This window comes from Octopus bimaculoides, chromosome 9, assembly GCF_046866305.1.
Source record: "Octopus bimaculoides isolate indiv1 chromosome 9, ASM4686630v1, whole genome shotgun sequence".
Taxonomy (NCBI): Eukaryota; Metazoa; Mollusca; class Cephalopoda; order Octopoda; family Octopodidae; genus Octopus; species Octopus bimaculoides.
The window spans coordinates 2,698,692-2,720,991 of NC_142936.1; the positions used below are offsets into that span (position 1 = coordinate 2,698,692).

Genomic DNA, 22,300 nt, shown 5'->3' on the forward strand with positions numbered 1-22,300 from the left:
CCTATCATTCCAGATAAATGCCACTAGAAGAGTCATGAGGATAAACAAGATTATAAAACAGCAGTACTTCTACCATTAGATATTTCAAATTACAGATTTTAATCATGATTACAACTTTTCAGCATCATCTTAACAATAATATGTGTTTATATTTTATATATGTGATTTGATATATATATATACATCTGTGCGTTTTATTATTATAATATTACAATGTATATCATATATATACATATTATACATGTTGGCACGTAAAAAGCACCTACTACACTCTTGGAGTGGTTGGCGTTAGGAAGGGCATCCAGCTGTAGAAACTCTGTCAAATCAGATTGGAGCCTGGTGTAGCCATCTGGTTTCACCAGTCCTCAGTCAAATCGCCCAACCCATGCCAGCATGGAAAGCGGACGTTAAACGACAATGATGATATATATATATATATATATATACATATACATACACACAAACACACACGTGTGTTTGTGTGTGTAACCATGTGATAGTCTCAAACAAACATCATCACCATACAAGTGAGACTTTGTTTCCAATTTTCGACGAAAAACGTCTGGCCATGGGGAAATATTGCCTTACTTGGAAACAGGTGAGGATTGGAAACAGGAAAGGCATCCTATCATAGACAATCTACCTCAACAAAATTCCATCTGATCCATTCAAGCATGGAAAAGTGGACGTTTTACGATGATGAAGGTGGTGATGTGCGTGTGTGTGAGGGAGAGTCTGTGTTTGTATGTGTGCGAATATTACTGTATTATTAATACCATATTATTGCATATTACTTATACGTATACAAACACACATTCATTTATATATATATATACATATCAAAGAGTATTTGCAAATTCTTGCCAAAGAATTAGAGTTTGTGACTCATGACCCAGTTTCAAATCTTAACTGGAACAATTAAGCTTCACTTACTCTAAAAACCCAAGGAATCCGACCATTTTCCGAAAAAAGGGAGATTGACACAGGCTAAATGAAATTTACCATCTCATTTTCCCTGGCAGACTACAGGATAAAAACTATTACAGAAGTTCCAAAAAACTGAGAGTCAGAGGGCTTTGTTTCTTTTTGAACACAAATAACGGCACAGACGGATACAAGATGGAAAAAGAACCACAAAAGATCACAAAAAACAATGCGAAAGAAGGACCAGACAACATTACAACATTCTATTATTTTATGGTTTATTTTAAACCTCCAAGTATTTTTTTTATTAGTTCACTCGACCGAGTGCATTTATTTTAAATTTTATGTTATTTCGTTTTAGTAAAATCTTAAGACAGCAGTTATCAGAAACATCCCAGCCACAGTGACAAAGGACAAAAGTATAAACAAAATAAAAAACAAAATAGAAACACCATATACAAGTGTGTGTGTGTGTGTGTGTGTTTACATATATACATGTATATATGTATACATATATATAAATGTATGTGTATATATATATGTATATATGGGAAACCAATGCAGCACATGAAAGCAAGCATAACAGAAGAGGAAAGACAACTTACTTGAAGTCTTGTGAGATGTAGAGGAGGAGGAAGAAGAGGAAGAAGAGGAGGAGGAAGAGGAGCAAGTACTACTAGAGGCTAAGAGAAGAGGGGGAGAAGAGACAAAGAGAGAATGGTCAAGAGGTGTGGGAAGGAAAAAGAGATGGAGAGAGAGAGAGAGAGAGAGAGCGAGAGAATAAAGAGAAGGGAACGTAGAAAAAGAGAAAAATAGGTAGGTTAAAGTAAATAAATCACAATTTGTATGTTAGATATGATACTGGCATATTACAGTATAGTGCTTAGCAGTTATAGTGAGTAGTAGTAGTAGTAGTTAGTAGGCGTGGTAGTTTAAAGTTCGGGCAGGTGTCTCCATGTGACCTAAAGAAAATTAATTTCTCCACTGATTTTATTTCATTTCTTTTAACTAAGCACAACACAAGTTTACATTCTCAGGTAAACTTGTCCAGAGTTGATCCAATCAATTCTACCCCTTAACCCTTTATCATTTAAACCGGCCATATCCGGACCAGATATTCTACTTGTTTTATGTTCAAACCGGCCAGATCCGGCCTCTCACACCTAGCTTGCAATATCATTCTAAGAGTAAAGAACTGCAGCATCAAAAATCTCAAAGCTACGAGATGGTGCACGGTTAATTCGAAACAAGGTGAATAAATAAGCATTGTATTAGACAGAACAATAATCTGAAAGCTGAAGGGCCCAGCAACCCCAACCAGAAGAATGAATGACAAAATCAACCCCCAACAACAAGATTTGAACTCAGAACCTTAGAAATCACCTTCACTGCTCTGATAATTTCCCAGTGATGAAATTTTAGACCAACAAATTCTTGTTCTTACTTCAAACAATGCTTGAAGGAATTGTGGCAATAATATTGACCACCTTGAAGGATTTAAGAAGAGGAATAAAGATGATTTTTATTTATTTATAAAATAACAGAATGAGATTGGTTTACATTCGTGCATTTTCTCTGAAAACACTAGAGCTGTATTTGAACTGACATTAGCTGGATTTAGATCTCCATGCATACCTGATATTTATTTGTATTGACTCTGAAGGGATCTAAATTTAGACCATAGAGCAAAGAGACTCACAGGTTTACCATCTCCCCACATTGCATGGAGAACAGTCAAGAGTGATGCAAGATCTGACCCATTCAAACATGGAAAAGTGGGTGTTAAAATGATGGTGATGAATTTAATGTAGCACTGGCACAAATCTATTGTTCTCAAAAACAACTGAACTGAATTAACATATCCAGAGAGGACGGACACAACTAGAGTGCCTAACTTATCTCTGATAACCTCAATTTGCACTAAAACATTCTAATATAGACATACTACAAGCTGTGTCCAGAACATTCACCGTAAAAACTTTTGTCAAGGAAAAATTTGCTCTATGAAAATTTGGTGTCAGAAATTTCACTACATAGGAACATTTACTGTAAGACAAATTCACCATATGGACAATAATGAGTTATATTATATTGAGTATTTTTTTAAATAAAAAGAATCATAAAAACTTCAATGAAAGTCTTTAGGCAATGTCAAGCATTAAAATCGTTCTGAGGTTATTTAAAACATAAAAACTCCAAGCAATGCAGTGCAAATAGTGTACTTTTTGCTACAACTTATTTCTTTTTACAGCAGATTTTCTGAGAGTGAAATTTCTTACAGTAAAACTTCCTATAACCATTACAAGCATGTTATTGCGAGGATGAGGTGTTGTATTTCACTAAGTTTTGCTATATACAACAACTATGTAGAGTGAGCCAACAGGAGTTGTCTTGGGCAGATTTAGAGTCTCCTCCCAAGCTGCAAAAAACAATCTCCCAGCCAGTGTGTGCCAACACCCTAATAATTCAATCGCTTGGAAAGGACATCTAACATAGGTAACAGGCCAGAAACTATAGGGAAAGAATTTAGTTGATTATATTCAACACCAGTTCTTGACTGGCACATATTTTTTTCATAGATCTCAGAAGTTGGATCTCTGTGAGATCTGAATCCAAAATGCATTGTATTCAGCACTGTTGATTCTGCCATTCGTCTTTCACCTTAATAATAATAATAATAATAATTTAGGAAGATTGACGTAATTCTTCATAAAGGTAAATAAGCAATAATTGCTATCAATAATAATATATAAAACTTCTACAAAACCTTGTGCCTAGTTAAAAAAAAAAATTCTAATACTTTCTCATCTCAGAATACAGAAAAATAGTTTGTCTTAGCTTTGTTTTATCATAAATTTTCATTATTTACATTATTTTAACAAAACAGACAATGTCATCTATTGATGGATTTTGATAACTATAAAGTCATCTCCAACAATCTGGAGCACACAGGCACATGCATGCACACACACACTAAGGAGAGAAAAACATTTCTCCAAAAAGTCTTTTTAAATGGTTTGAACCTTAAACCTTACAAACCGATTCTTAAAACCAATAAAATCACCTAAAGAAGCAAAAAGATATAAAAAATTGCATATTTCTAAGAGAGACTAATGCTTATTACCTTGTGTTTAATAATATCCAAGCATGACAGCTATCTTTTAAAAGAATTAAATTCTTTCTACTGCATTTTATTCGTCTTAGAGATTATCAATGATTCCTCACTGACCATTGTAGATTAATGCTATCGTGCCCAGGCAACACACAAGTTGATATCTTAAAATTGGTTCCATCGAATATTTTATATATTTTATGTAAAACACTGCCAAAACCTTAGCAAACACTTGCTTTGCTAGACAAGCTATGCTGGTCTTAACATGGTGGACCACACACTGGTGCACACTTTGAGTGAGTGAGTGACTCGGGAGAGCCAGTACCACTCAGCTACGTATTGGTTTTCATTTTTAATCTTAATTTGCATTCCAATCACCATAATCAATACCAACACTAATAACCTGTTACTTCCCATATTCTTCAATCAGACTGTAATTGTGAGGCATATACACATCCACAATATACATTGACACACACCCTACACTGATGTATCCATACACACATGGCTTCCTCTATACAAGTATATAGAAACATTGAACTGTTAAAAATGTGCCAGGTGAGATAAATATCATACACATATAAGGTCTTCAGGTGTTTATATTCTTAGTAGAATGCAAGTGTGTATGCATACATGGAACAGTTTAACAAGGAAGGCACAGATTAGTAGGTTATTAATAAAAGACACACACTGCCTTGCAATGGAACAAAAATGATTCATCTGACCGAACTTTAGTTTTTAAAACAAGCCTGATCAAAATAATTGGTTGAAATTAATTTTTAGTTTTGTTTTGTTTTTTTTCGTTTGAAGAAATGAAACCTGAAAAAAGGTGTTATGGTAACAACCATTCCATTCATACAATTATAAACATTATTTATATATATATATATATATATATATATATATATATATATAATGTACAAGTGTATAAACATATACATATGTATGGTGCATGTGGATGTATTCAGAATGACATTACATTGATGGATTACCAGATTAGTTTTGGAACTGTTTGGTGAAGTATTTACCAATATTGCTTTCCTTCAAATTTTCAAATTATTTAAAGACAAATGAAAATGCTAATACAAAGACAGGAGGAAAAAGTTTAAAAAAGAAAAAAAAAAAAACTAATTAGTACAATCTAAAATGTTTTAGTAATGAATGACAAGGATGATTTCTAAGTTTGGCAAAAGGCCATAGGTTGGGGGTTGGGGTGGAAACAGCCAACTGAATCATCTTCAGGAAATGCCAGGCGCTTACTTTCATCAAAAATGAAAGTTCAAAACCGATTCAGATTGGGCAAGATTTAAATCTGGACCATAGAAGGAGAAAATGAAATTGTTGACCTTACTTTTGTGAACTTTCCTGTCATAAACGACAGATGCAGCTTCCATAACTTTGTTCTGAATAACCTGCACAGGTGATTCGTTTATAGTGATTAAATACTTGTGGTGTACATTAAGCTTGCTCCCACCAACAAATCAATGTTGCCTGAACAGGTGTACGGTATATCTCAAATGCTGAAATGCTTGCAGAGCAATGTAAAAGGACCTGTTTTGCCAAAGAACACAATGCACTACTTGGGCATAGAATTGAAACCACTATCTTACAGTCATGAGTGCAACACCCTAACCATTAGACCACACACCTGTCCCTTCAAAAAGTGAAAAAAACTGTTAAACATTTCTGACACTCTAAAACAATTGTTTCCAACATTGACCCAAGGCCAATTTGGGGAACCATAACCGATTAAATTGGCTCTGCCCAATACTTTAGTGGTCCTTGTTTTATTACTTGCAGAGGGATGGAAGGCAAGGTGGATACTGGTGGGATTCAAACTTACAACATAAAAGGAAACACTTACACACCACAAGGTATTTAGTGCAACAGACAACCATCTGTGACACTCCACCTGCCTTGTAGTAGTAATGGTTTCTGATTTAGGTACAAGACCAACAATGTTGAAGGTGGGAAGGTTCACTAGGCAACTGACCCCTTGTATTTCACTGGTACTTTATCAACCATGATAAGGTAAAGTTGAAAGGTAAAGTCAACCTCAACAGAATTTGAACTCAGAACATAAGGACAGACAAAACACCACTAAGTATTGTGTCCAGGATCCTGACAATTCTGCCAGGTTGCCACCTTAATAATAATAATAATAATAATAATAATAATAATAATGCAAAAAAGTATAAATATCTGGGGCATAATAATAATAATAATAATAAATTAATAAAAATATTTGAAAGAATAAGTTATTTTTCCTCCCTTTCGTTTTTTTTTCTTTTTCTTTCTTAATATTTAGTTGTGACTTTGTACAAAATTGAACAATATTTAAAAAGTAAGAAATAACAGAAAAAGGTAATGGAAAATCCCGAAACAAGCAATATTTTTAGCCCACAACTCTTGAATTACTTGTATGCAACTTAGAAGAGCAAAGTCATTGGAACAAACAGTACCAAAACTAGGAGACAGTTATAGAAAAGGTGGTAAGGTAAGACAACAAAAAGGTTTTTAAAAATTAGTCATCATAAAAGAAAATACATCAAGTAAAAAAAAAAAAAAACCCTGAAGAAATGTTTGTTAATAAGAAACAAAAACAAAAAGAAACAGATTCAAAGAAGACAAAAATAACCCAAAGAAGATTGTGTTTTAGTGTGTGTGTGTGTGTGTGTGTGTGTGTGTGAGTATGTGTGTGCACGCATTTTGATAGGCAAAGACCATGCATTCACAAGACAATACAGATCAACTTTGAATTGAATATGAAAAATGTTTTGATGATAGTAACGAGCCAAAATTTAATGAATAAAAATCAGAATCGTGAGCGAGAATCATGCGTTAAATCCAAGATGTTATGACAATTACTGTAAGCCACACAAACAGTTCATGAACAAACACTCATCTTGACAGGCAGCTTTCAAATCAGCCGAAGGAAGTTTGAACTTGTCTCTTAGTGGTAGCTTCCAGATCAAAGGGGAACAGGGTGAGGAGAGACAGGACAGTTGAACTCTTGTTGGGGGTGGTAGCTTTCAAATGAAATTGAACCAGTTTTGTAGTGGTTATGAAAAGAACTGTCATAGCCATGCTGCTCCACAAATGCTACCAACTTTAGAACGAGACTGGAATAATAAAATGGTTAAGTAAAGGACCACAACACCAAGTTACAGACTAGAAGTGTTTCAATGGTTCCAACTGCCGATTAGGTAATGAAATGAGTTTTCACCATCAATTAGCTAATATTATACAACCTTTCAAGTCATATCGTACACCCTAGCAGTTTTAGAATGAGAGTCAAATTGCAATTTGATGGCTATAAAAGCTATAACATGAACCATCTAACAGAAAAAATAGGACTAGCATCTTCTACTTATCACAACCAACAGCTGTGCTACAAAGCTACTACAATTGCAAAACCATGATAATTTACAAGACATAATTCTCATTTTAAAAGATTACCACCTTGTGGAAAAGGCATCAAAGGATACTTAATCACATTTAGATTCCTAGTAAGTTGGAAAATTTTCGGAGTATTATTATTTACTATTACATACGTTTCATTTACTAATAGGAATTACAAAGTTGTACATGTTAGATAAACATGTAAGAAATGTTATTCTCTGTCTGAAGAATTTCTAATAGGAAATTTCTTACAATTTTATCCAACATGTGCAACTGTTTAATTCCTATTAGCAAATGAAACATGTGTAATGGTGAATAAATAATATCAAGAACTTTTTCCAACTTCCTGTTTAGATAGATAGTAACTCTTCAAACAATTTGGCGAAAAACCATTAACGAGATAAAAGACACAATCATAAACTTCACACGGTCCATACCACATCAGACTCTCCAAGATGTATTTCAAAACATGTGTAGAAGAGTCAACTTTTGTATTGAAAATAAAGGACAACACTTTCAACACCTCTTATAAAGTTTTTTTAAAGTCTCATTAAGTCTAATATATTCTTTTGTAGTTTTATACCAACTTATAAATATTCATTTTGCAATAAAATACTCACTGTGGAGAGACTTTTTGAACACCCTGCATACTATATTTTATGATTTGTTTATTCCTTATTATTTAGTTTCATATATGGGTATGAATACATACAGTAAAGGGATTTTTCAGTCCCTTACTATCTATGTGACTAGACCAATGGCTGTGTATCACTGCTTTTCAATGAAGATTGCATATACAAGTTAATAGTGGAAGTAACTAAGCATCAAAGGGAATTTGGTCAAGAGACAGCTGCATTGGTAAGGACATTATAATATGAATAGATGGATAAGCATGAAGTTCAGTGAATTGTTTAGTGAAGATACCAGCAGTCAAAGTAAGTAGGAGAAATCTACAAGTCTTAGTAACAAGTAAAAAGCAAAAGGTGTGATAATGTGTGGCCTTGCAAATGAGATCTTGCAGGATTGAGATGCACAGAAAAAAAAAGTTATATTGGGAACATGTCCAATCTATCACAGCAAGGAAAAAATCCAACACAGAAACAAGAATTATAGCAATGACCCGCTGCCTCAAAACTATATAAAACGAAGCATGGTTAAGACGATTACAAAGAAAACCCCTAATTTCAAGTAAAAGAACTTAGAATTAATCATAAAAAAGAAATCAGCCACAATATTTCAACATAAAATAATGAAAGAACTAAGAGATACTTGGACATAAATAAAAGAATTAAACCAAAAATGGTGGGGGGCACCAGTTAAAGAGAAGTTTTGAAACCAGTTGAGCAAAGAATTAAATTACCTCCCTTTTTCAAGGAATGCTTCAAGTCAAAATGAAAATGGTATGACAGAAGCACAGATATTACTGTACATATTTCTAAACAGGTCAGGGACGTTTTGGTACAGGTGATTTGGTGCTAACAATATGGCACCAAGAAAATTTAGTTTCTACTTTACAAACTGTCTTTTTTTTTTTTTTTTTTCTCTTGTACTAGCCAGGCAGAGAAACTTAAAAAGTTTAACTCTTTTGTGATCATAATTTTGTTGAGATGCTCTGTGTTTCTTTCAATTAATTTTAAATTTAACAAAGAATTTAGTAAAATAACTTAGTTATCATTAAGCAAGTGTTAGGAACATAAATTGTGACTAAGGTTCGGTGGAAGATCTGAATTCAGAACTTTTGAAAATAAGACATTAGTACTACAGAGCGAGAGGCAGTTTTAGCTAATTTGGTATAGAAAGGAGGGAACTAAATCTAAATATTGGTTTCAGATTTTGGTGCAAGGCCAGAAATTTCAGGAAAGAAGGGTAAGTTGATTACATTGACCTCAGTATACAACTGGTACTCATTTTATCGACCCCAGAAAGATAAAAGGCAAAGTCGACCTCAGTGGGATTTGAACTCACAACGTGGAGATAGACAAAATGCTGCTAAGTATTTTGCCGCACATGATAATGGTTCTACCAGCTCGCTGCATTAATGGGTAGTATATTTTCAATAAATTGTCATATAAAAACCTACAGAATTTTCCATGTTAACGAAATCAAGAAAACAGGTCGAGGGGTCACAAATTGTACACACATTCATAGCCAATACATTTGCTTTGTATTTAACCCCCTAACATTGTAACTGGCCAGATCTGGCCAAACTATGCTACCTGCTTTATGTTCAAACTGGCCAGATCCAGCCTCTCACACCTATCCTACAATGTTATTCTGAAAATAAACTATCACATCCTAGAAATTCCAAAGCTACAAGATAATGCACGATTAATTGAAAACATTATGAATAAATAAGATTTACATATCTGACAAAAGTAATTCTGAATGCTAAAGGGTTGAAGATAAGAATAAAGCTGTTAATAATACTAATTGTGTCGACGATGATGATGATAATCATTTCTTGTCAATGGTCAAAACGACAAATTTATGAGTGTGCAATGTTCATGTCTTTCTCTAGGGGTATTAGTGATGTGAGTGGAATGAATTGGGATTGAACCAAGAACCCGAACCACATTGCAGACTTGGATCAGAGGGAGGCTTACCTCTAGTTCAAAGGCACTCATCACAATAATATAAGAATAATAGCAAATGACAGTCAAATATAGCACAAAAGGATGGAATTAATTGGTATACATACGAACCCTGTCCATGCCCAACCCCCTCCCAGAATGACACAACACTCCAGGAACAAGCCAGCATAGTTATGGTGCTATACCTTTTCCCCTTTTTCGCATCACCAATGTCATATAGGTGGGACTTGAAGCTACAATACATAAAGCAAACTTCAGCTGTGATGAGGGGTTTCGTTTGTTTTTTGTTTTTGTTTTTTTAGAGGTATGTGCATAAGCTAACAAAATAATTTACAAAATAATTTTAGAGTTTTACACAAGCAACTGGCATACCACTAGTAATGGGCTGCACGGAAAACATTACAATATCTGAGCCCCCAGCAAGATGCAAAGCGAGGCCAGGAACTGACCTCCTGCTAAGACCATCTTCAAAAGAATTAATCAGATTAATAAATAGCTATTAAATTTTGTATGCGCTATAAAAATCAAAACCGAGAGGAGAAATAGAACAAGAAATTAAAACTGACTTCATTGTCTAAAATAAGATTCTCAACACCTAAAAATATAAACTAAAATCTTACTAAATACTACATATATATATATATATATATATATATACAAATTAAGAGGAATAAGCACCAAAGTGGATTCCTTATATGCTAAAGATAGACATCAAATCGCCTTGCCACGAAGAGTATGTTCTCAAGAAAATTTCAGCAAAACACTCAGGTGAGCATTCTGTGTCTAGTTTTGGAAATTGTGTTTTGTAAGCGACAGACTATGCTGATGAGTTTGCAGATATTTGCATTCGTAAATATTAACAATCAAAACTATGGTACGTAGGTAATAGTTTTTTTATTTCGTATATTTTCATCTGTCTTGCTCATTTTTACATTCTGGTGTTTTGCTGAAATCTTCTTGAGAACACACTCTTCGTGGTAAGGCGATTTGACATGTATGTTAGGAATCCACTGTGGTGGTTATTCCTCTTAATTTGTATGTAATATAATTTTTAATCTTTGGATTTTTTAAATATGCTAAGCCACTGGTTTTAATTGATTAATATCAATTTCTACCCTCATTATTTAATTTATATATATATATATATATATATATACATATCCATTATCTATTCATTACACAAAGATGTGCTATTGCTAAATACTAATAATGGTTTCTTAGAAGAAAAATGTAGGAAAGACAGAAAATATGTATGGAGAGATTTAGAAAAGCAAAGAGACTACAATAGATGCTGGGTCCTGATTTTACCAAGTTTGTTGGAAGAAGAAGAGGAAGAGGAGGAGGAGGAGGGAAAGCAGTTCTAGCACGAGTTCTGGGAAAGTATGGACTATAATAAACAAGTCTGACAAGATGAAATAATTCCATCGGCCAAAATGGAAACAAAATATATACCAGCAGATAGAGACCAAGCAAATATTGAAGAAATATCTGACAAACATCTGGTAAAATATGATATAAGGTGATTAAAAACAAAAATAAGCAACAAGGACATCCAAAGTTAATGCATTAACTTTGGATATCCTTGTTGCTTATTTTTGATTATATATATATATAAATGCTTTATAATAATGGTTTCAAATTTTGGCACAAGATCAAAATAGTTATTGAGGGTTGAGGAAAGTCAACTGTGTCGACACCAGTGCATAACTGGTACTTATTTTATCGACCCTGAAAGAGTGAAAGGCAAAGTCAACCCAGGTGGAATTTGAACTCCTTCCGTAACAACAATAACTCGAAATAATTCGTAATGAAAAAAAGACACCTTTTTGCAGACACATCAAATAAATATATCCCAGTAAAGGATCAGAACAGAATAAAAGACATGTGATTGTTTGCCTAAACAATGTAAGGGATCAGTAAAAATCAAACAAATTCATTGAATAGAAGACAAAACCAAAGAGTGACTGACCAACAGAACCAAATCTCCTGAGAATTGTAGATCAGTGGCCAGAAAACTAAGAAATTTACAAAAGAGACAATGACTCAAAATAAGTTATTGTCCTCATCTTATTAGCATTAATTTTAGTAAATTAGTAAATTTTATATTGACCCTTTTGAAGTCAACTTCCTTTAGGTTATATCTGGTTCTATGATACAAATCTCTCGTTTTGCAGCAGATTTCAATCCAAACTTTACCTCTTGACATTGTGCCTTTTGTTATGTTCACACCATAAATATATTATTTCTCAGAGAAATAAGGCAATGCAGAATAGCTGTAAAAACAGCTTCAAAGATCAGGTAAATACCCTTAGAAGACGGGAAAATGTGGCCAGCAAACCACTGGAAAGAATCAAACCCTCTACCTCTGAAATTGTGGCTGACCACTCTGCACCATTATGCTAAGAAATCCTTTTATTTTATGAAAATATTTCCAAATATTTTCTTAATTAAAACCAAAGGAGATAATCTTGTTGGAAATGTCTTAAAATGGTTAAACTATTATTCTGTTTACTTATTCACCAAACTACTAAACTCCATAGTGAATGGAATGACCCAACCAATGTATTTTCACCCTATATTTCCATTGGAAACAAAATTAATTCTAACCTTGAGAATGTACGGTTTTTCCATTCTCTACAAAATCAATAAATGTGGTAATCAACAGACTTTCTACCATTTCTACATATTTATATGACAAGATAAAGTTAGCTATCCTGAGATCTCTTTAGCATTTAATCCAGCCATGTCCGGCCCAAATATTCCATCTGATTTAAGTTCAAAGCAGCCAGATCCAGCCTCTCACACCTCACCTACAATGTTATTCTAAAAATAAACACTTTGGTCAGTGAAATCTTAAAGCTTCTGGACAGGGCTGGGAATAAATGAGCATCGGAGGGAATAATCTGAATGCTAAGGGGTCACAGAGCGCAAACAGTTAACAGACCTTTCCAAAAGAGGTACAAGGCCTGAAATTGTGGGGGAGATGAGGGTTAGTTGATTACATCAGCCCCCACTAGTCAACCGGTACTTATTTTATCGACTCCAAAAGGATGAAAGGCAAAGTCGACCTCAGCAGAATTTGAACTCAGAACGTAAAGACAAACAAAATGCTGCTACACATTTCGTCCAGCATGCATTGGCCAACTCACTGCCTTCATACAAACAGTTAATAATGAAAACTGGGTTTATAAACTCCGTTCTACCAGGAATTCACTCCCTAGCTGCTGCATTCACCACAATATTCAAATATCCCAGAGAAAGGAAAATGCCACAACACACATAAGAAAAAAAAAAAAAAAAGGTATACACAAGGCATTTACTTATTAGCCAAGAATGAAATAAAAAAACAACTTTAGAATGATGTGGAAGGATTAAACCCTTTCCTAAATCAGACTCGTATTCAACCAGTGATTCTCTTCGAAGCCTACAATCAGAAGGAGATGAAGTCAATGTCAGTGAACAGTGATAACCTATCACAGTCACCATTTCCAGATACCCTGGTACCCATTCCACAACAAGATGACAGGTACAATATGGTGAGGCCCACAGACATATTAATAGACACAACGCTCAGAGAGAATTTCAGTCTTTTTTTCCCCACACACGTTTGCCAACAATGTGCACAAAACAATTATCTTCCATCTAAAGCTGCCAGCATTAAAGACAAAAGAACCAACAGTGAAATAAGCACTTGTTAACCAATCATCTAAATCAGTGATTCTCAACCAGGGTCCACGTGACCCCTGGGGACCCATGTGAGATTTTGTTGTTAAAATTTATCTGCAATAAATTGGTTATCTTTCTACAATGCACGAAACATTTCAACAATTTCTTTTTATACAATTCCTAATAATATTTTAATTTTGAGAATGTGATTTTTTTTTTTAAACATCAAATGGCTAAGAAGGGCTACCAAAGGGGTCCATAGGCAAAAATTGGCTGAGAAACCCTGAGCTATATGATTGATTAATAACACACACTAAGATGCCTCTCTAAGGATGCTAAATGATAAAGTTTACATATGTTGTGTTGGGGCAAGTAGAAATAGTTACGTCTCAGAGTTGGCAAATGTGCACAACATATAAAGAAACAAACACAACCAACCAATGAAAGGAACCAGAGTTTATAACAGAAGGGCTGGGGTGGGGCTGGGGGGTCGTTAAACTACTTGTAACCAGCACACTGCCGAGTGGATGCCGTTACTTACAATAAAATTCAACAAATGACAAACTATTAATGGAGAATGCAGTCAGATGACAGTATGAATGATTATTATTATTATTTATGTGTGTGTTTGCGTTTGTTACAATAAAGATGAATTTGTGTGTGTGTGTGTGTGTGTGTGTGTGTGTGTGTGTGTAAACTCAAATTTAAAAGAAAATATTTAAATAAAATACAGCATGCAGTCACAAAATATGTGAATGTAAAGAGTATTTTACATACATATGGTGTGTGTGTAGAGAAAGAAAACTAAATGAAACTTGAAGTTATGTCTTTTGCATGCAAGATATTCAATTGAGATTCATCATAAACCAGAAATTATTTTCAACTCAGAAGTATTAAAGAAAAAAAAAAACTGAAGGATAAAGATTAAAGAAAGAGGACAGAGTGAAGATGAAAGTAAAAGAATCAACACCGTATTGGCAATAAAGAGGATGATATTTGAAAAAGAAAAAAAAAATTATTAATAATAATAATAATAATAATAATAATAAAATTAATAAAATTAAACTCAATATTGCAGAGTGACGGCAATAACAGAGCTTTACATTGAAACCACTTACCTGGATAACCATGTGGAGGAACACCAGGTCCACCGGCTCTCATCCCCATTGGTGGTGGTGGAGGCCCACCACTGCCCATCTGTGGTCCAGGGTATGGGGCTCGAGGTCCCTTCAAAATAAATTAAAAAACATTCTCCCACTAGACAGCCACAAGTAAGGTTGATTGAAGTTAGAAAGAGGCATGCCTTCTAAGTCACCTCTCAGCATACAACTGGGTTCTCTTCCAAAACTTAATATCAACTCAAAAAACTTTCTGAGGTGAAAGATGACTGTAAAACAGAGGAAAATAACTCCCAGAAATCTGCTGGGTGTTAACAAACTGGAGAAAAATACCCAGTATCATACAGTACAATAATTTAATCAGGCTGAACCACTTGGCTCTTAACCTAAAGTTTCTGACATCAAGCAAGCTTGTCAGGTAAATTTAAGTATTGGGCTGACAGTAAAGTCACTTAAGACCCAATACACACAACATATACATTCATTGAGGTACAAGAATGAAACTCCAGTTGAGTGTCAAAATACATCTGGCAGCTGAAGAATAGATGATGATGAAGCCCATCATAAAACAAAGCATAGCCATAAAGGTGTTTTTGCATCAATTATAGCAGATTCTTAATATTGACTTTTAGTTCCAATGTTTGACATTAGAATCTCAATTCCTCTTATTCCAGCCTATTTCACTGTTTAACTTGTTGAAAATTTGTCACAGTTCCACCTCTTTTTTTACCATCTTCTTCACTACCATCGAGAAGGAATTACCAAATGTAGGAATGAAACTGTCAACTGAATTACCCTCTCCAAACTTCTTAAATATACTAAATCAGTTATTGATTAATCATTAGATTGTACAAATGACACCAACCATACTGATAGTGACCGTGCAGGTGCTTACATCTAGCCCACAACATTGCAGAAAAATGGGTGGACACTGAAGAAAATAGAAACTGAAAATGTGTGTTCATAAAGAGAAAGAGAAAAATCTCTGAGATGTAAGTGGCACACACACTTAAAATGCTTGACCATCAATGAATCAGTGCTTCTCTTTCCATTTTGGTAAAAGGAATATCTCTGAAAAACTTACTTTTGAAAAATTTAAACCTATTTATAGTCATCCAGTCAAATATTCAGCCAGAAATCTGAGTTGATAATTTCAGATATAGATATGATAACAATAACACTGGAATCTAGCTTTAAAAATATTTATACATAATAATCAATTGCTCTTTCTAAGTTGAATCTCTCTCTCTCTCCACAAAGCAACATCAAGAATATGAAAGGCACAACAAAAACTACATTTTTCAAAACTCTTCCTTACCTCCAATGACCTTTGAAACAGAAACTGAAAGACTTAACAAGTACACAGACACAACATATGCAACAGCATTGACAATAATAATAATAACAACAATAATCCTTTCTACTACAGGCACAAGGCCTGAAATTTTGAGGGGAGGGGAGAAGTTGATTACATCAGCCCCAGACCTGAACTGGTGCATATTCTGTTGACCCCAAAAGGATGAAAAGCAAAGTTGACCTCAGTGAGATTTGAACTTGGATAATAAAGACTGGAAAAAACACTGCAAAGCATTTTGTCCACCACACTAATGATTGTTTCGTTAGAGTGGTGAGATGGCAGAACTGTTACCACACCAGGGAGAAAGCTTAGCAGCGTTTCTTCTCACTTTACGTTCTGAGTTCAAATTCTGCTGGGGTTCACTTTGCCGTTCATCCCTTCAGGGTCAATAAAATACCAGTTAAACACTGGGGTTGACGTAATTGACTTATCCTCTCTCCAGAAATTGCTGGCCTTGTGCCACAATTTGAAATCAATGATTGTGCAATAATAATGTCAATACCAGTTAATAACCATATTAAGGAAACATTAAATTGTAATGATTTTGGAAGCCTACAGTTTGTTACTACACTCCTGGTCTCTCCACCAATAACACCAATAAATCGATACTTACCTCAATCTGCAATACGGCCAACTTTTAAATAAGATAAATAAAACACATATTGGCCGGATACAATTAAAATTATGTACAGTAGACTGACACCAGTAAGGTTAACAGAATGAATGAAATCATGATAAACAAAAAGGTAAAATACAAATTGAAAATTGACAAGGGTTCCAAGTTGATCTGACCAACGGAACAGCTTGCTCGTGAAATTAATGTGCAAGGGGCTGAGCACTCCACAGACACACGTACCCTTAACATAGTCCCTAGGGATATTCAGCGTGATACAGAATGTGACAAGGCTGGCCCTTTAAATTACAGGTACTACTCATTTTTGCAGGATGAAGCAATGTGAAATAAAGTGTCTTGCCCAAAAACACAATGTGACACCAGGTATTGAACTCACGAGCTTACGATCATGAGCCAAATGCCCTAACCACTTAGCCATGTGCCTTCACTCCTTTCCAATACCTATTTTGTCAAAGTCCTTTATTTTAATGAAATTTATTTTCAATTGAATCCAGTCACCTGCACATTTACACATGAATATTTGCATATTTTCAGAGTTTACATGAAATACAATAATAAAATATCCATTCAGGTCTTTACTAATTAGAATGTAACAAACAGGTAGGAGTCTAGAGTAATTTCTAATTTTTTGAATTTTTCTAATATTTTTAAAAATTCTTTGAAAAGAAGAAAAGGTAAAAATGAAGAGTGTAACAGTTATGCCTTTTCTCAAAAAAAAAAAAAAACTAAAACATTAAATGCAATAAGATGCAATTCCAATTATAAATTAATTACTAAAATTTTAATGCAAATGATATTAGATATCATAAACACCAAATAATTTGAGATAGAAAAGGCCAACAGAGATAACTAAAAGAACTTAAACGATGCATTTATTACTTGCTATACCATCAAATTACCAATTCCACAGCAGGGTTTGGTATATTATTACTATAACTGTAATATGTTATCTGCACAAGATAATAATTTGTCAGCTACTTAGCACTAGCAAGTCAGGTTAGTCTACTAAATGTTCAACACAGCAAGGGATCCTTCTTCGGTGTAATGGTTGCCTGGCAAATATGAGATAAGTAGTTCAAGTCCAGTGAGTGTGCATGTTGTTCTTTTTCTGTCTCAAAGGGGCGTTTATAATTTCAAATATCACAAGTCATTTCAGCTGGGAATAGATCCAAAGTTGCAGAAAAGAATTTCAGAAACCCATATTCCAACAGCAATATCAACTTTACTATTTCCTGTCACTGACCAAGTGATTCAGCCGTTTGACTAGCGCCTAAAAAGATTCACTAAACCCTTTGGTATTTAAACCAGCCATATTCAGCACAAATATTCTGGTTTTATGTTCAAACTGACCGGATCTGGTTTCTTACCCTACCATCATCAAAATAGCAAAGTTGTGAGATAATGCATGATTAATTCAAAACAATGTAAATTAATAAGTTTTACATTTGACAGAGGAATCTGGATGCTAATGAGTTCTCTCTTTAGCATTTAGATTACCCTGTCAACTGTAATATTTAATTTATTCACATTATTTTGAATTAATCATGCATTATCTCACAGCTTTGCTATTTTGATGATGAGATTGTTTATATTTTAGAATGACAATGTAAGGTAGGTGTAAGAAGCCAGACCTAGCTGGTCTTCACATGAAACAAGTAAAAGATTTGGGCCAGATATGGCCCTGTTTAAATGGGGTTAAGCTGGTTTTTAAACACACACACACACACAATTCATTCGTTTAATTGCAATAGCTTGCCACAGTTTGAAACTTCACCCAAAAAGAAATTGATGAAGAAGAAAACAATTCAATTTGGAACCATTACTGAATATACTAATACAAAATGGTACCAACGATAATATAAGGTACTCTTATACTAATAAAAACATTTGGGTACCAGCTGGAATACTCAAACTGCTTATATTCTAAAGTTTCAGAAGTTACACAGATATTCAAAATAATGTACAACAAGCAAAAAAAAAAAAAATAAGATTCTGTGAGGCAATTTTCAAACATCAAAAAATAAACTTGCTATACAATTCAAATATACATATCTGGAAAATTCACTGCAAGCATTTTTGCCATGTGTCATGAGAAAATTTGCTGTAAGAAATTTCACCGTATGGACAATGACAAAGTGTATTATATCAGAATCTTTTAAAATAAAAAGACAATGATAAAAGTTTTTATAAAAGCATTAAATAAGCAAGTCTTTAGTCAACATCAGAGATTAGGAAACATGATGAGGTCATTTAAAACATGAAAATTCCAAGCAATGCTGCACAAATAATGTACTTTTTGCTGTGGATTGTATTGAAGCATTTGTCTCGGATGTTCTGCATTAATATCGCTATACTTGTCCTTTGTTTTTGTTTACAGCAAATTTTGCTACACCAAAATTTCTTACAGTAAAATTTCCTGTAACCTCAAATATATACTTTAGAAAAAAATCAAACAAAAGATAGTACATGGCTTGAGTCTCTTCATAATTACTTGACAGAATTCTTAAAATGAACATCAGTAGATGGTTAATTGTATTTGAAGAATCGCATTGACCAAACAAAATAATGAAGATCAAACCAAAGTGATACCAAAATATCTTATACTATTAAACTAGCATGTCTGAAATACTGGGTCTATATTATTTAAAGGCATCTAACAAGTATTTTGGCTATCTTCAAGGGCAACTTACAGTTCTTTAAGACCACCATCGATTCTAAACAAATCCTCTGGTCAATCATAAACTTTGTTTCTATACTCTTTAATCAAACGTTTTCTTCTTTTATATTTTTTTAAACTTTTCCTTCCGCCATCTTGGTCAAGTACCAAGAGTGTTGTGAAATAGGATAGGAATATAGGGAAAATGTAAACTATATCCCATTTATGGTATCCTGCTACAATACCTAAAAACTTTCAGTTCAGATTCTATAAAGTCAGCTCAGAATTTTAGTAAAATGGGAACCAACAAAACATATTGAGTAAATTTAAGCTGAGTAGAGATACACCCAAGAAACTTTCACCAAAGTTTGGTTGAGTCTATTGGATAACATCGATGACTGTTTAATTTGGAATTACAGCAACTCAAAAGTATAAATCCTTCAAAAAAGTTGAGTTCCATAATAGACAGCTGACACTAGCAGGGTATTTATCACATTTTACTCCTGTTTCCATAGCTTCAATTTAGACATCAGACATCTAGCTACTAAGTATTCACCCCCCCCCCCCCCCCATTTACAACTGAGCTGACATAGAACCTTCTACTCTAGGGATGTTACACTTCTCAATGCAAACATTAAGATTGGAAAATGGTTAAGACCAATTATATTCTTACAACTAAATTATTAATTAATTTTGTTGTCTCGTAGATAAAACTAATTTATCTACTTGATTTTCTGTATTTGATATTTGTGCCCCAGTATCAAGTCAAATTCTAGTGTAGATACAATGCAACTGCACATGATAACAATAAAGGAATTGTTCAGTTTTAAGTATGAAATGCTGTTAAAATGAATTACCATGAGCTTGGAGCTGACATAGGAATAATTTAACAGAATGAGAAATTGAATGGCTAATTAAAAGTTGATTTTAGATCAAAGCAATTGACATGTTAATACCATTAATGAAAGTAAACACCAGTTACATTCACTGGAGTAGTTGACAATGTAAATGGTAATTGGTTGTTTATTAAGGAAAAATAAACTTGCTTCAACAATTTGCACATAGCCATCGGCAACCAACTAAATTAGTTATTTTAATTTGATGGTAACTTTTCATTGGTGGTTTCAAATTTTGACACAAGGCCAGCAATTTTGGGGGCGGGCATAAGTCAGTTACATTGACTTCAGTGTTCAACTGGTACGTATTTAATTGACGCCAAAAGGATGCAAAGTAAAGTCGGCCTTGGTGGGATTTGATCTGAGAACATACAGCCTCAAGAAACGCCACTAAGCACTTTTTTTCCAGCACGGTAACAGTGCCTCTTCATTATTAGCAAGTAACATAAGTCATGTGACTAACATAGCACCACTTCCTGTTTGCCAATACTTTGACAATTGCAGAGAAATGAAAAAAAAAACAAAAAAAGAAAAACACTTGAATGATTGAAACCATATCAATGCTAAACCATATTCTTTGGATTCTTTGAGTTTAATAGCCATACCTTCTTGATATAGTACAATAGAATTCAACAAAACCATTCTGAACAAACTGTCTTCATTGCATATAGACTGAGAATCTCCAATTGTTAATAATTGAAAAACTCTTTAGATATTATGATGGCAGAAACTAAAGTAAAGATGGTAGGGCAGTAGCTATGACATTTTGCTGGGCACCTAAGATTGGTGGCAGAAAGTGGAAGAAACTACGTCTTGTGGGTGACCCTTAAACTGGGGACCTGGTACTTATGAGCCTTTGTATAATATTCCTAAATTGGTTTTAATCTTTTGTCCTTTCCTTAGTTTGAAAAAAGTACCAGCTTCAATGAACAGTGGTTTATATATTGAAGATAAGAAGGCACAAAACTGAACAATAAAGACAGATATTTCACCATTTTCTTTCACAAAATGATACAGACACATTAACATAAGCAAGCAGTGCAGGCATCTTAAGAATAAAGCCATGCTTTCTAATCAATAATTTTAAATTTACAAGGCAAATGGAACAGATCTTAGAATAACCTTCAGAAACACTATTTTAAATATTAGCAAAATACAAGACAATAGCAACTATGGCTGATAAGACTCAACTACAAAGAACTAAACAGCCAAAGTAACATCCACAGTTTACAGACACCATAAATGAAACACGCACACACACACATTACTGTTACAGTTTGTTTTTTTTACTTATGTGTTTTCTGTGCATGAGGTTTGAACATGAAAAAAATATACATATGTATATTCTTTTATTATTATTATTATTCACAAGATGGAGATTGAGTACCAACGTGGGCGATTTCTTTCAGGATGAAACCAATGGTAGCTTTGTTAACCCACAAATAAAGAATATTTATCCAACAATGCAGTGTTGACCACTCAGTCTCACCTATATATATATATATATATATATATATGGGTGAGACTCACAACCAGCAAAAGTGTTGAAAATAATTTAAAATTTCAGACTCACTCTAAATGTAGATTATGTTTCCAGGTTTTATGCATATAAAAACTCTCATTTTCAACAATATATCATCATCATCATCATTTGATGCCAGTATTCTATGGTGGCATGGGTTGGAGGAGTCAACAGGATTCAATTAACCAGAGGACTGTACTGGAATCCACTGTCTACACCAGGATGCCCTCCGAAACACCAATATTATATATATATATATATATATATATATATATACTATTTGTTTCAGTCATTTGACTGTGGCCATGCTGGAGCACTGCCTTTAGTCGAACAAATCGACCCCAGGACTTATTCTTTGTAAGCTTAGTACTTATTCTATCGGTCACCTTTGCCGAACCACTAAGTTACAGGGACGTAAACAC

General features: G+C 33.9%; 1 protein-coding gene across 50 annotated transcripts in view; it reads right to left on the reverse strand.

The window, feature by feature from the left end:
- Positions 1-22,300, reverse strand: part of LOC106869145 (SWI/SNF-related matrix-associated actin-dependent regulator of chromatin subfamily D member 1) — a 74,596-nt gene that overhangs the window by 26,452 nt on the left and 25,844 nt on the right. For 24 of the 50 annotated variants that reach the window (XM_089356998.1, XM_089356991.1, XM_089357002.1 and 21 more), the window contains one exon: positions 14,814-14,922. In XM_089356998.1, the coding sequence (XP_089213124.1) occupies positions 14,814-14,922 (109 nt within the window). Of the gene's footprint in view, positions 1-1,529; positions 1,608-14,813; positions 14,926-22,300 lie in introns of all 50 variants that reach the window. The other 26 variants (XM_089356962.1, XM_089356960.1, XM_089356958.1 and 23 more) reach the window with 3 other exon arrangements.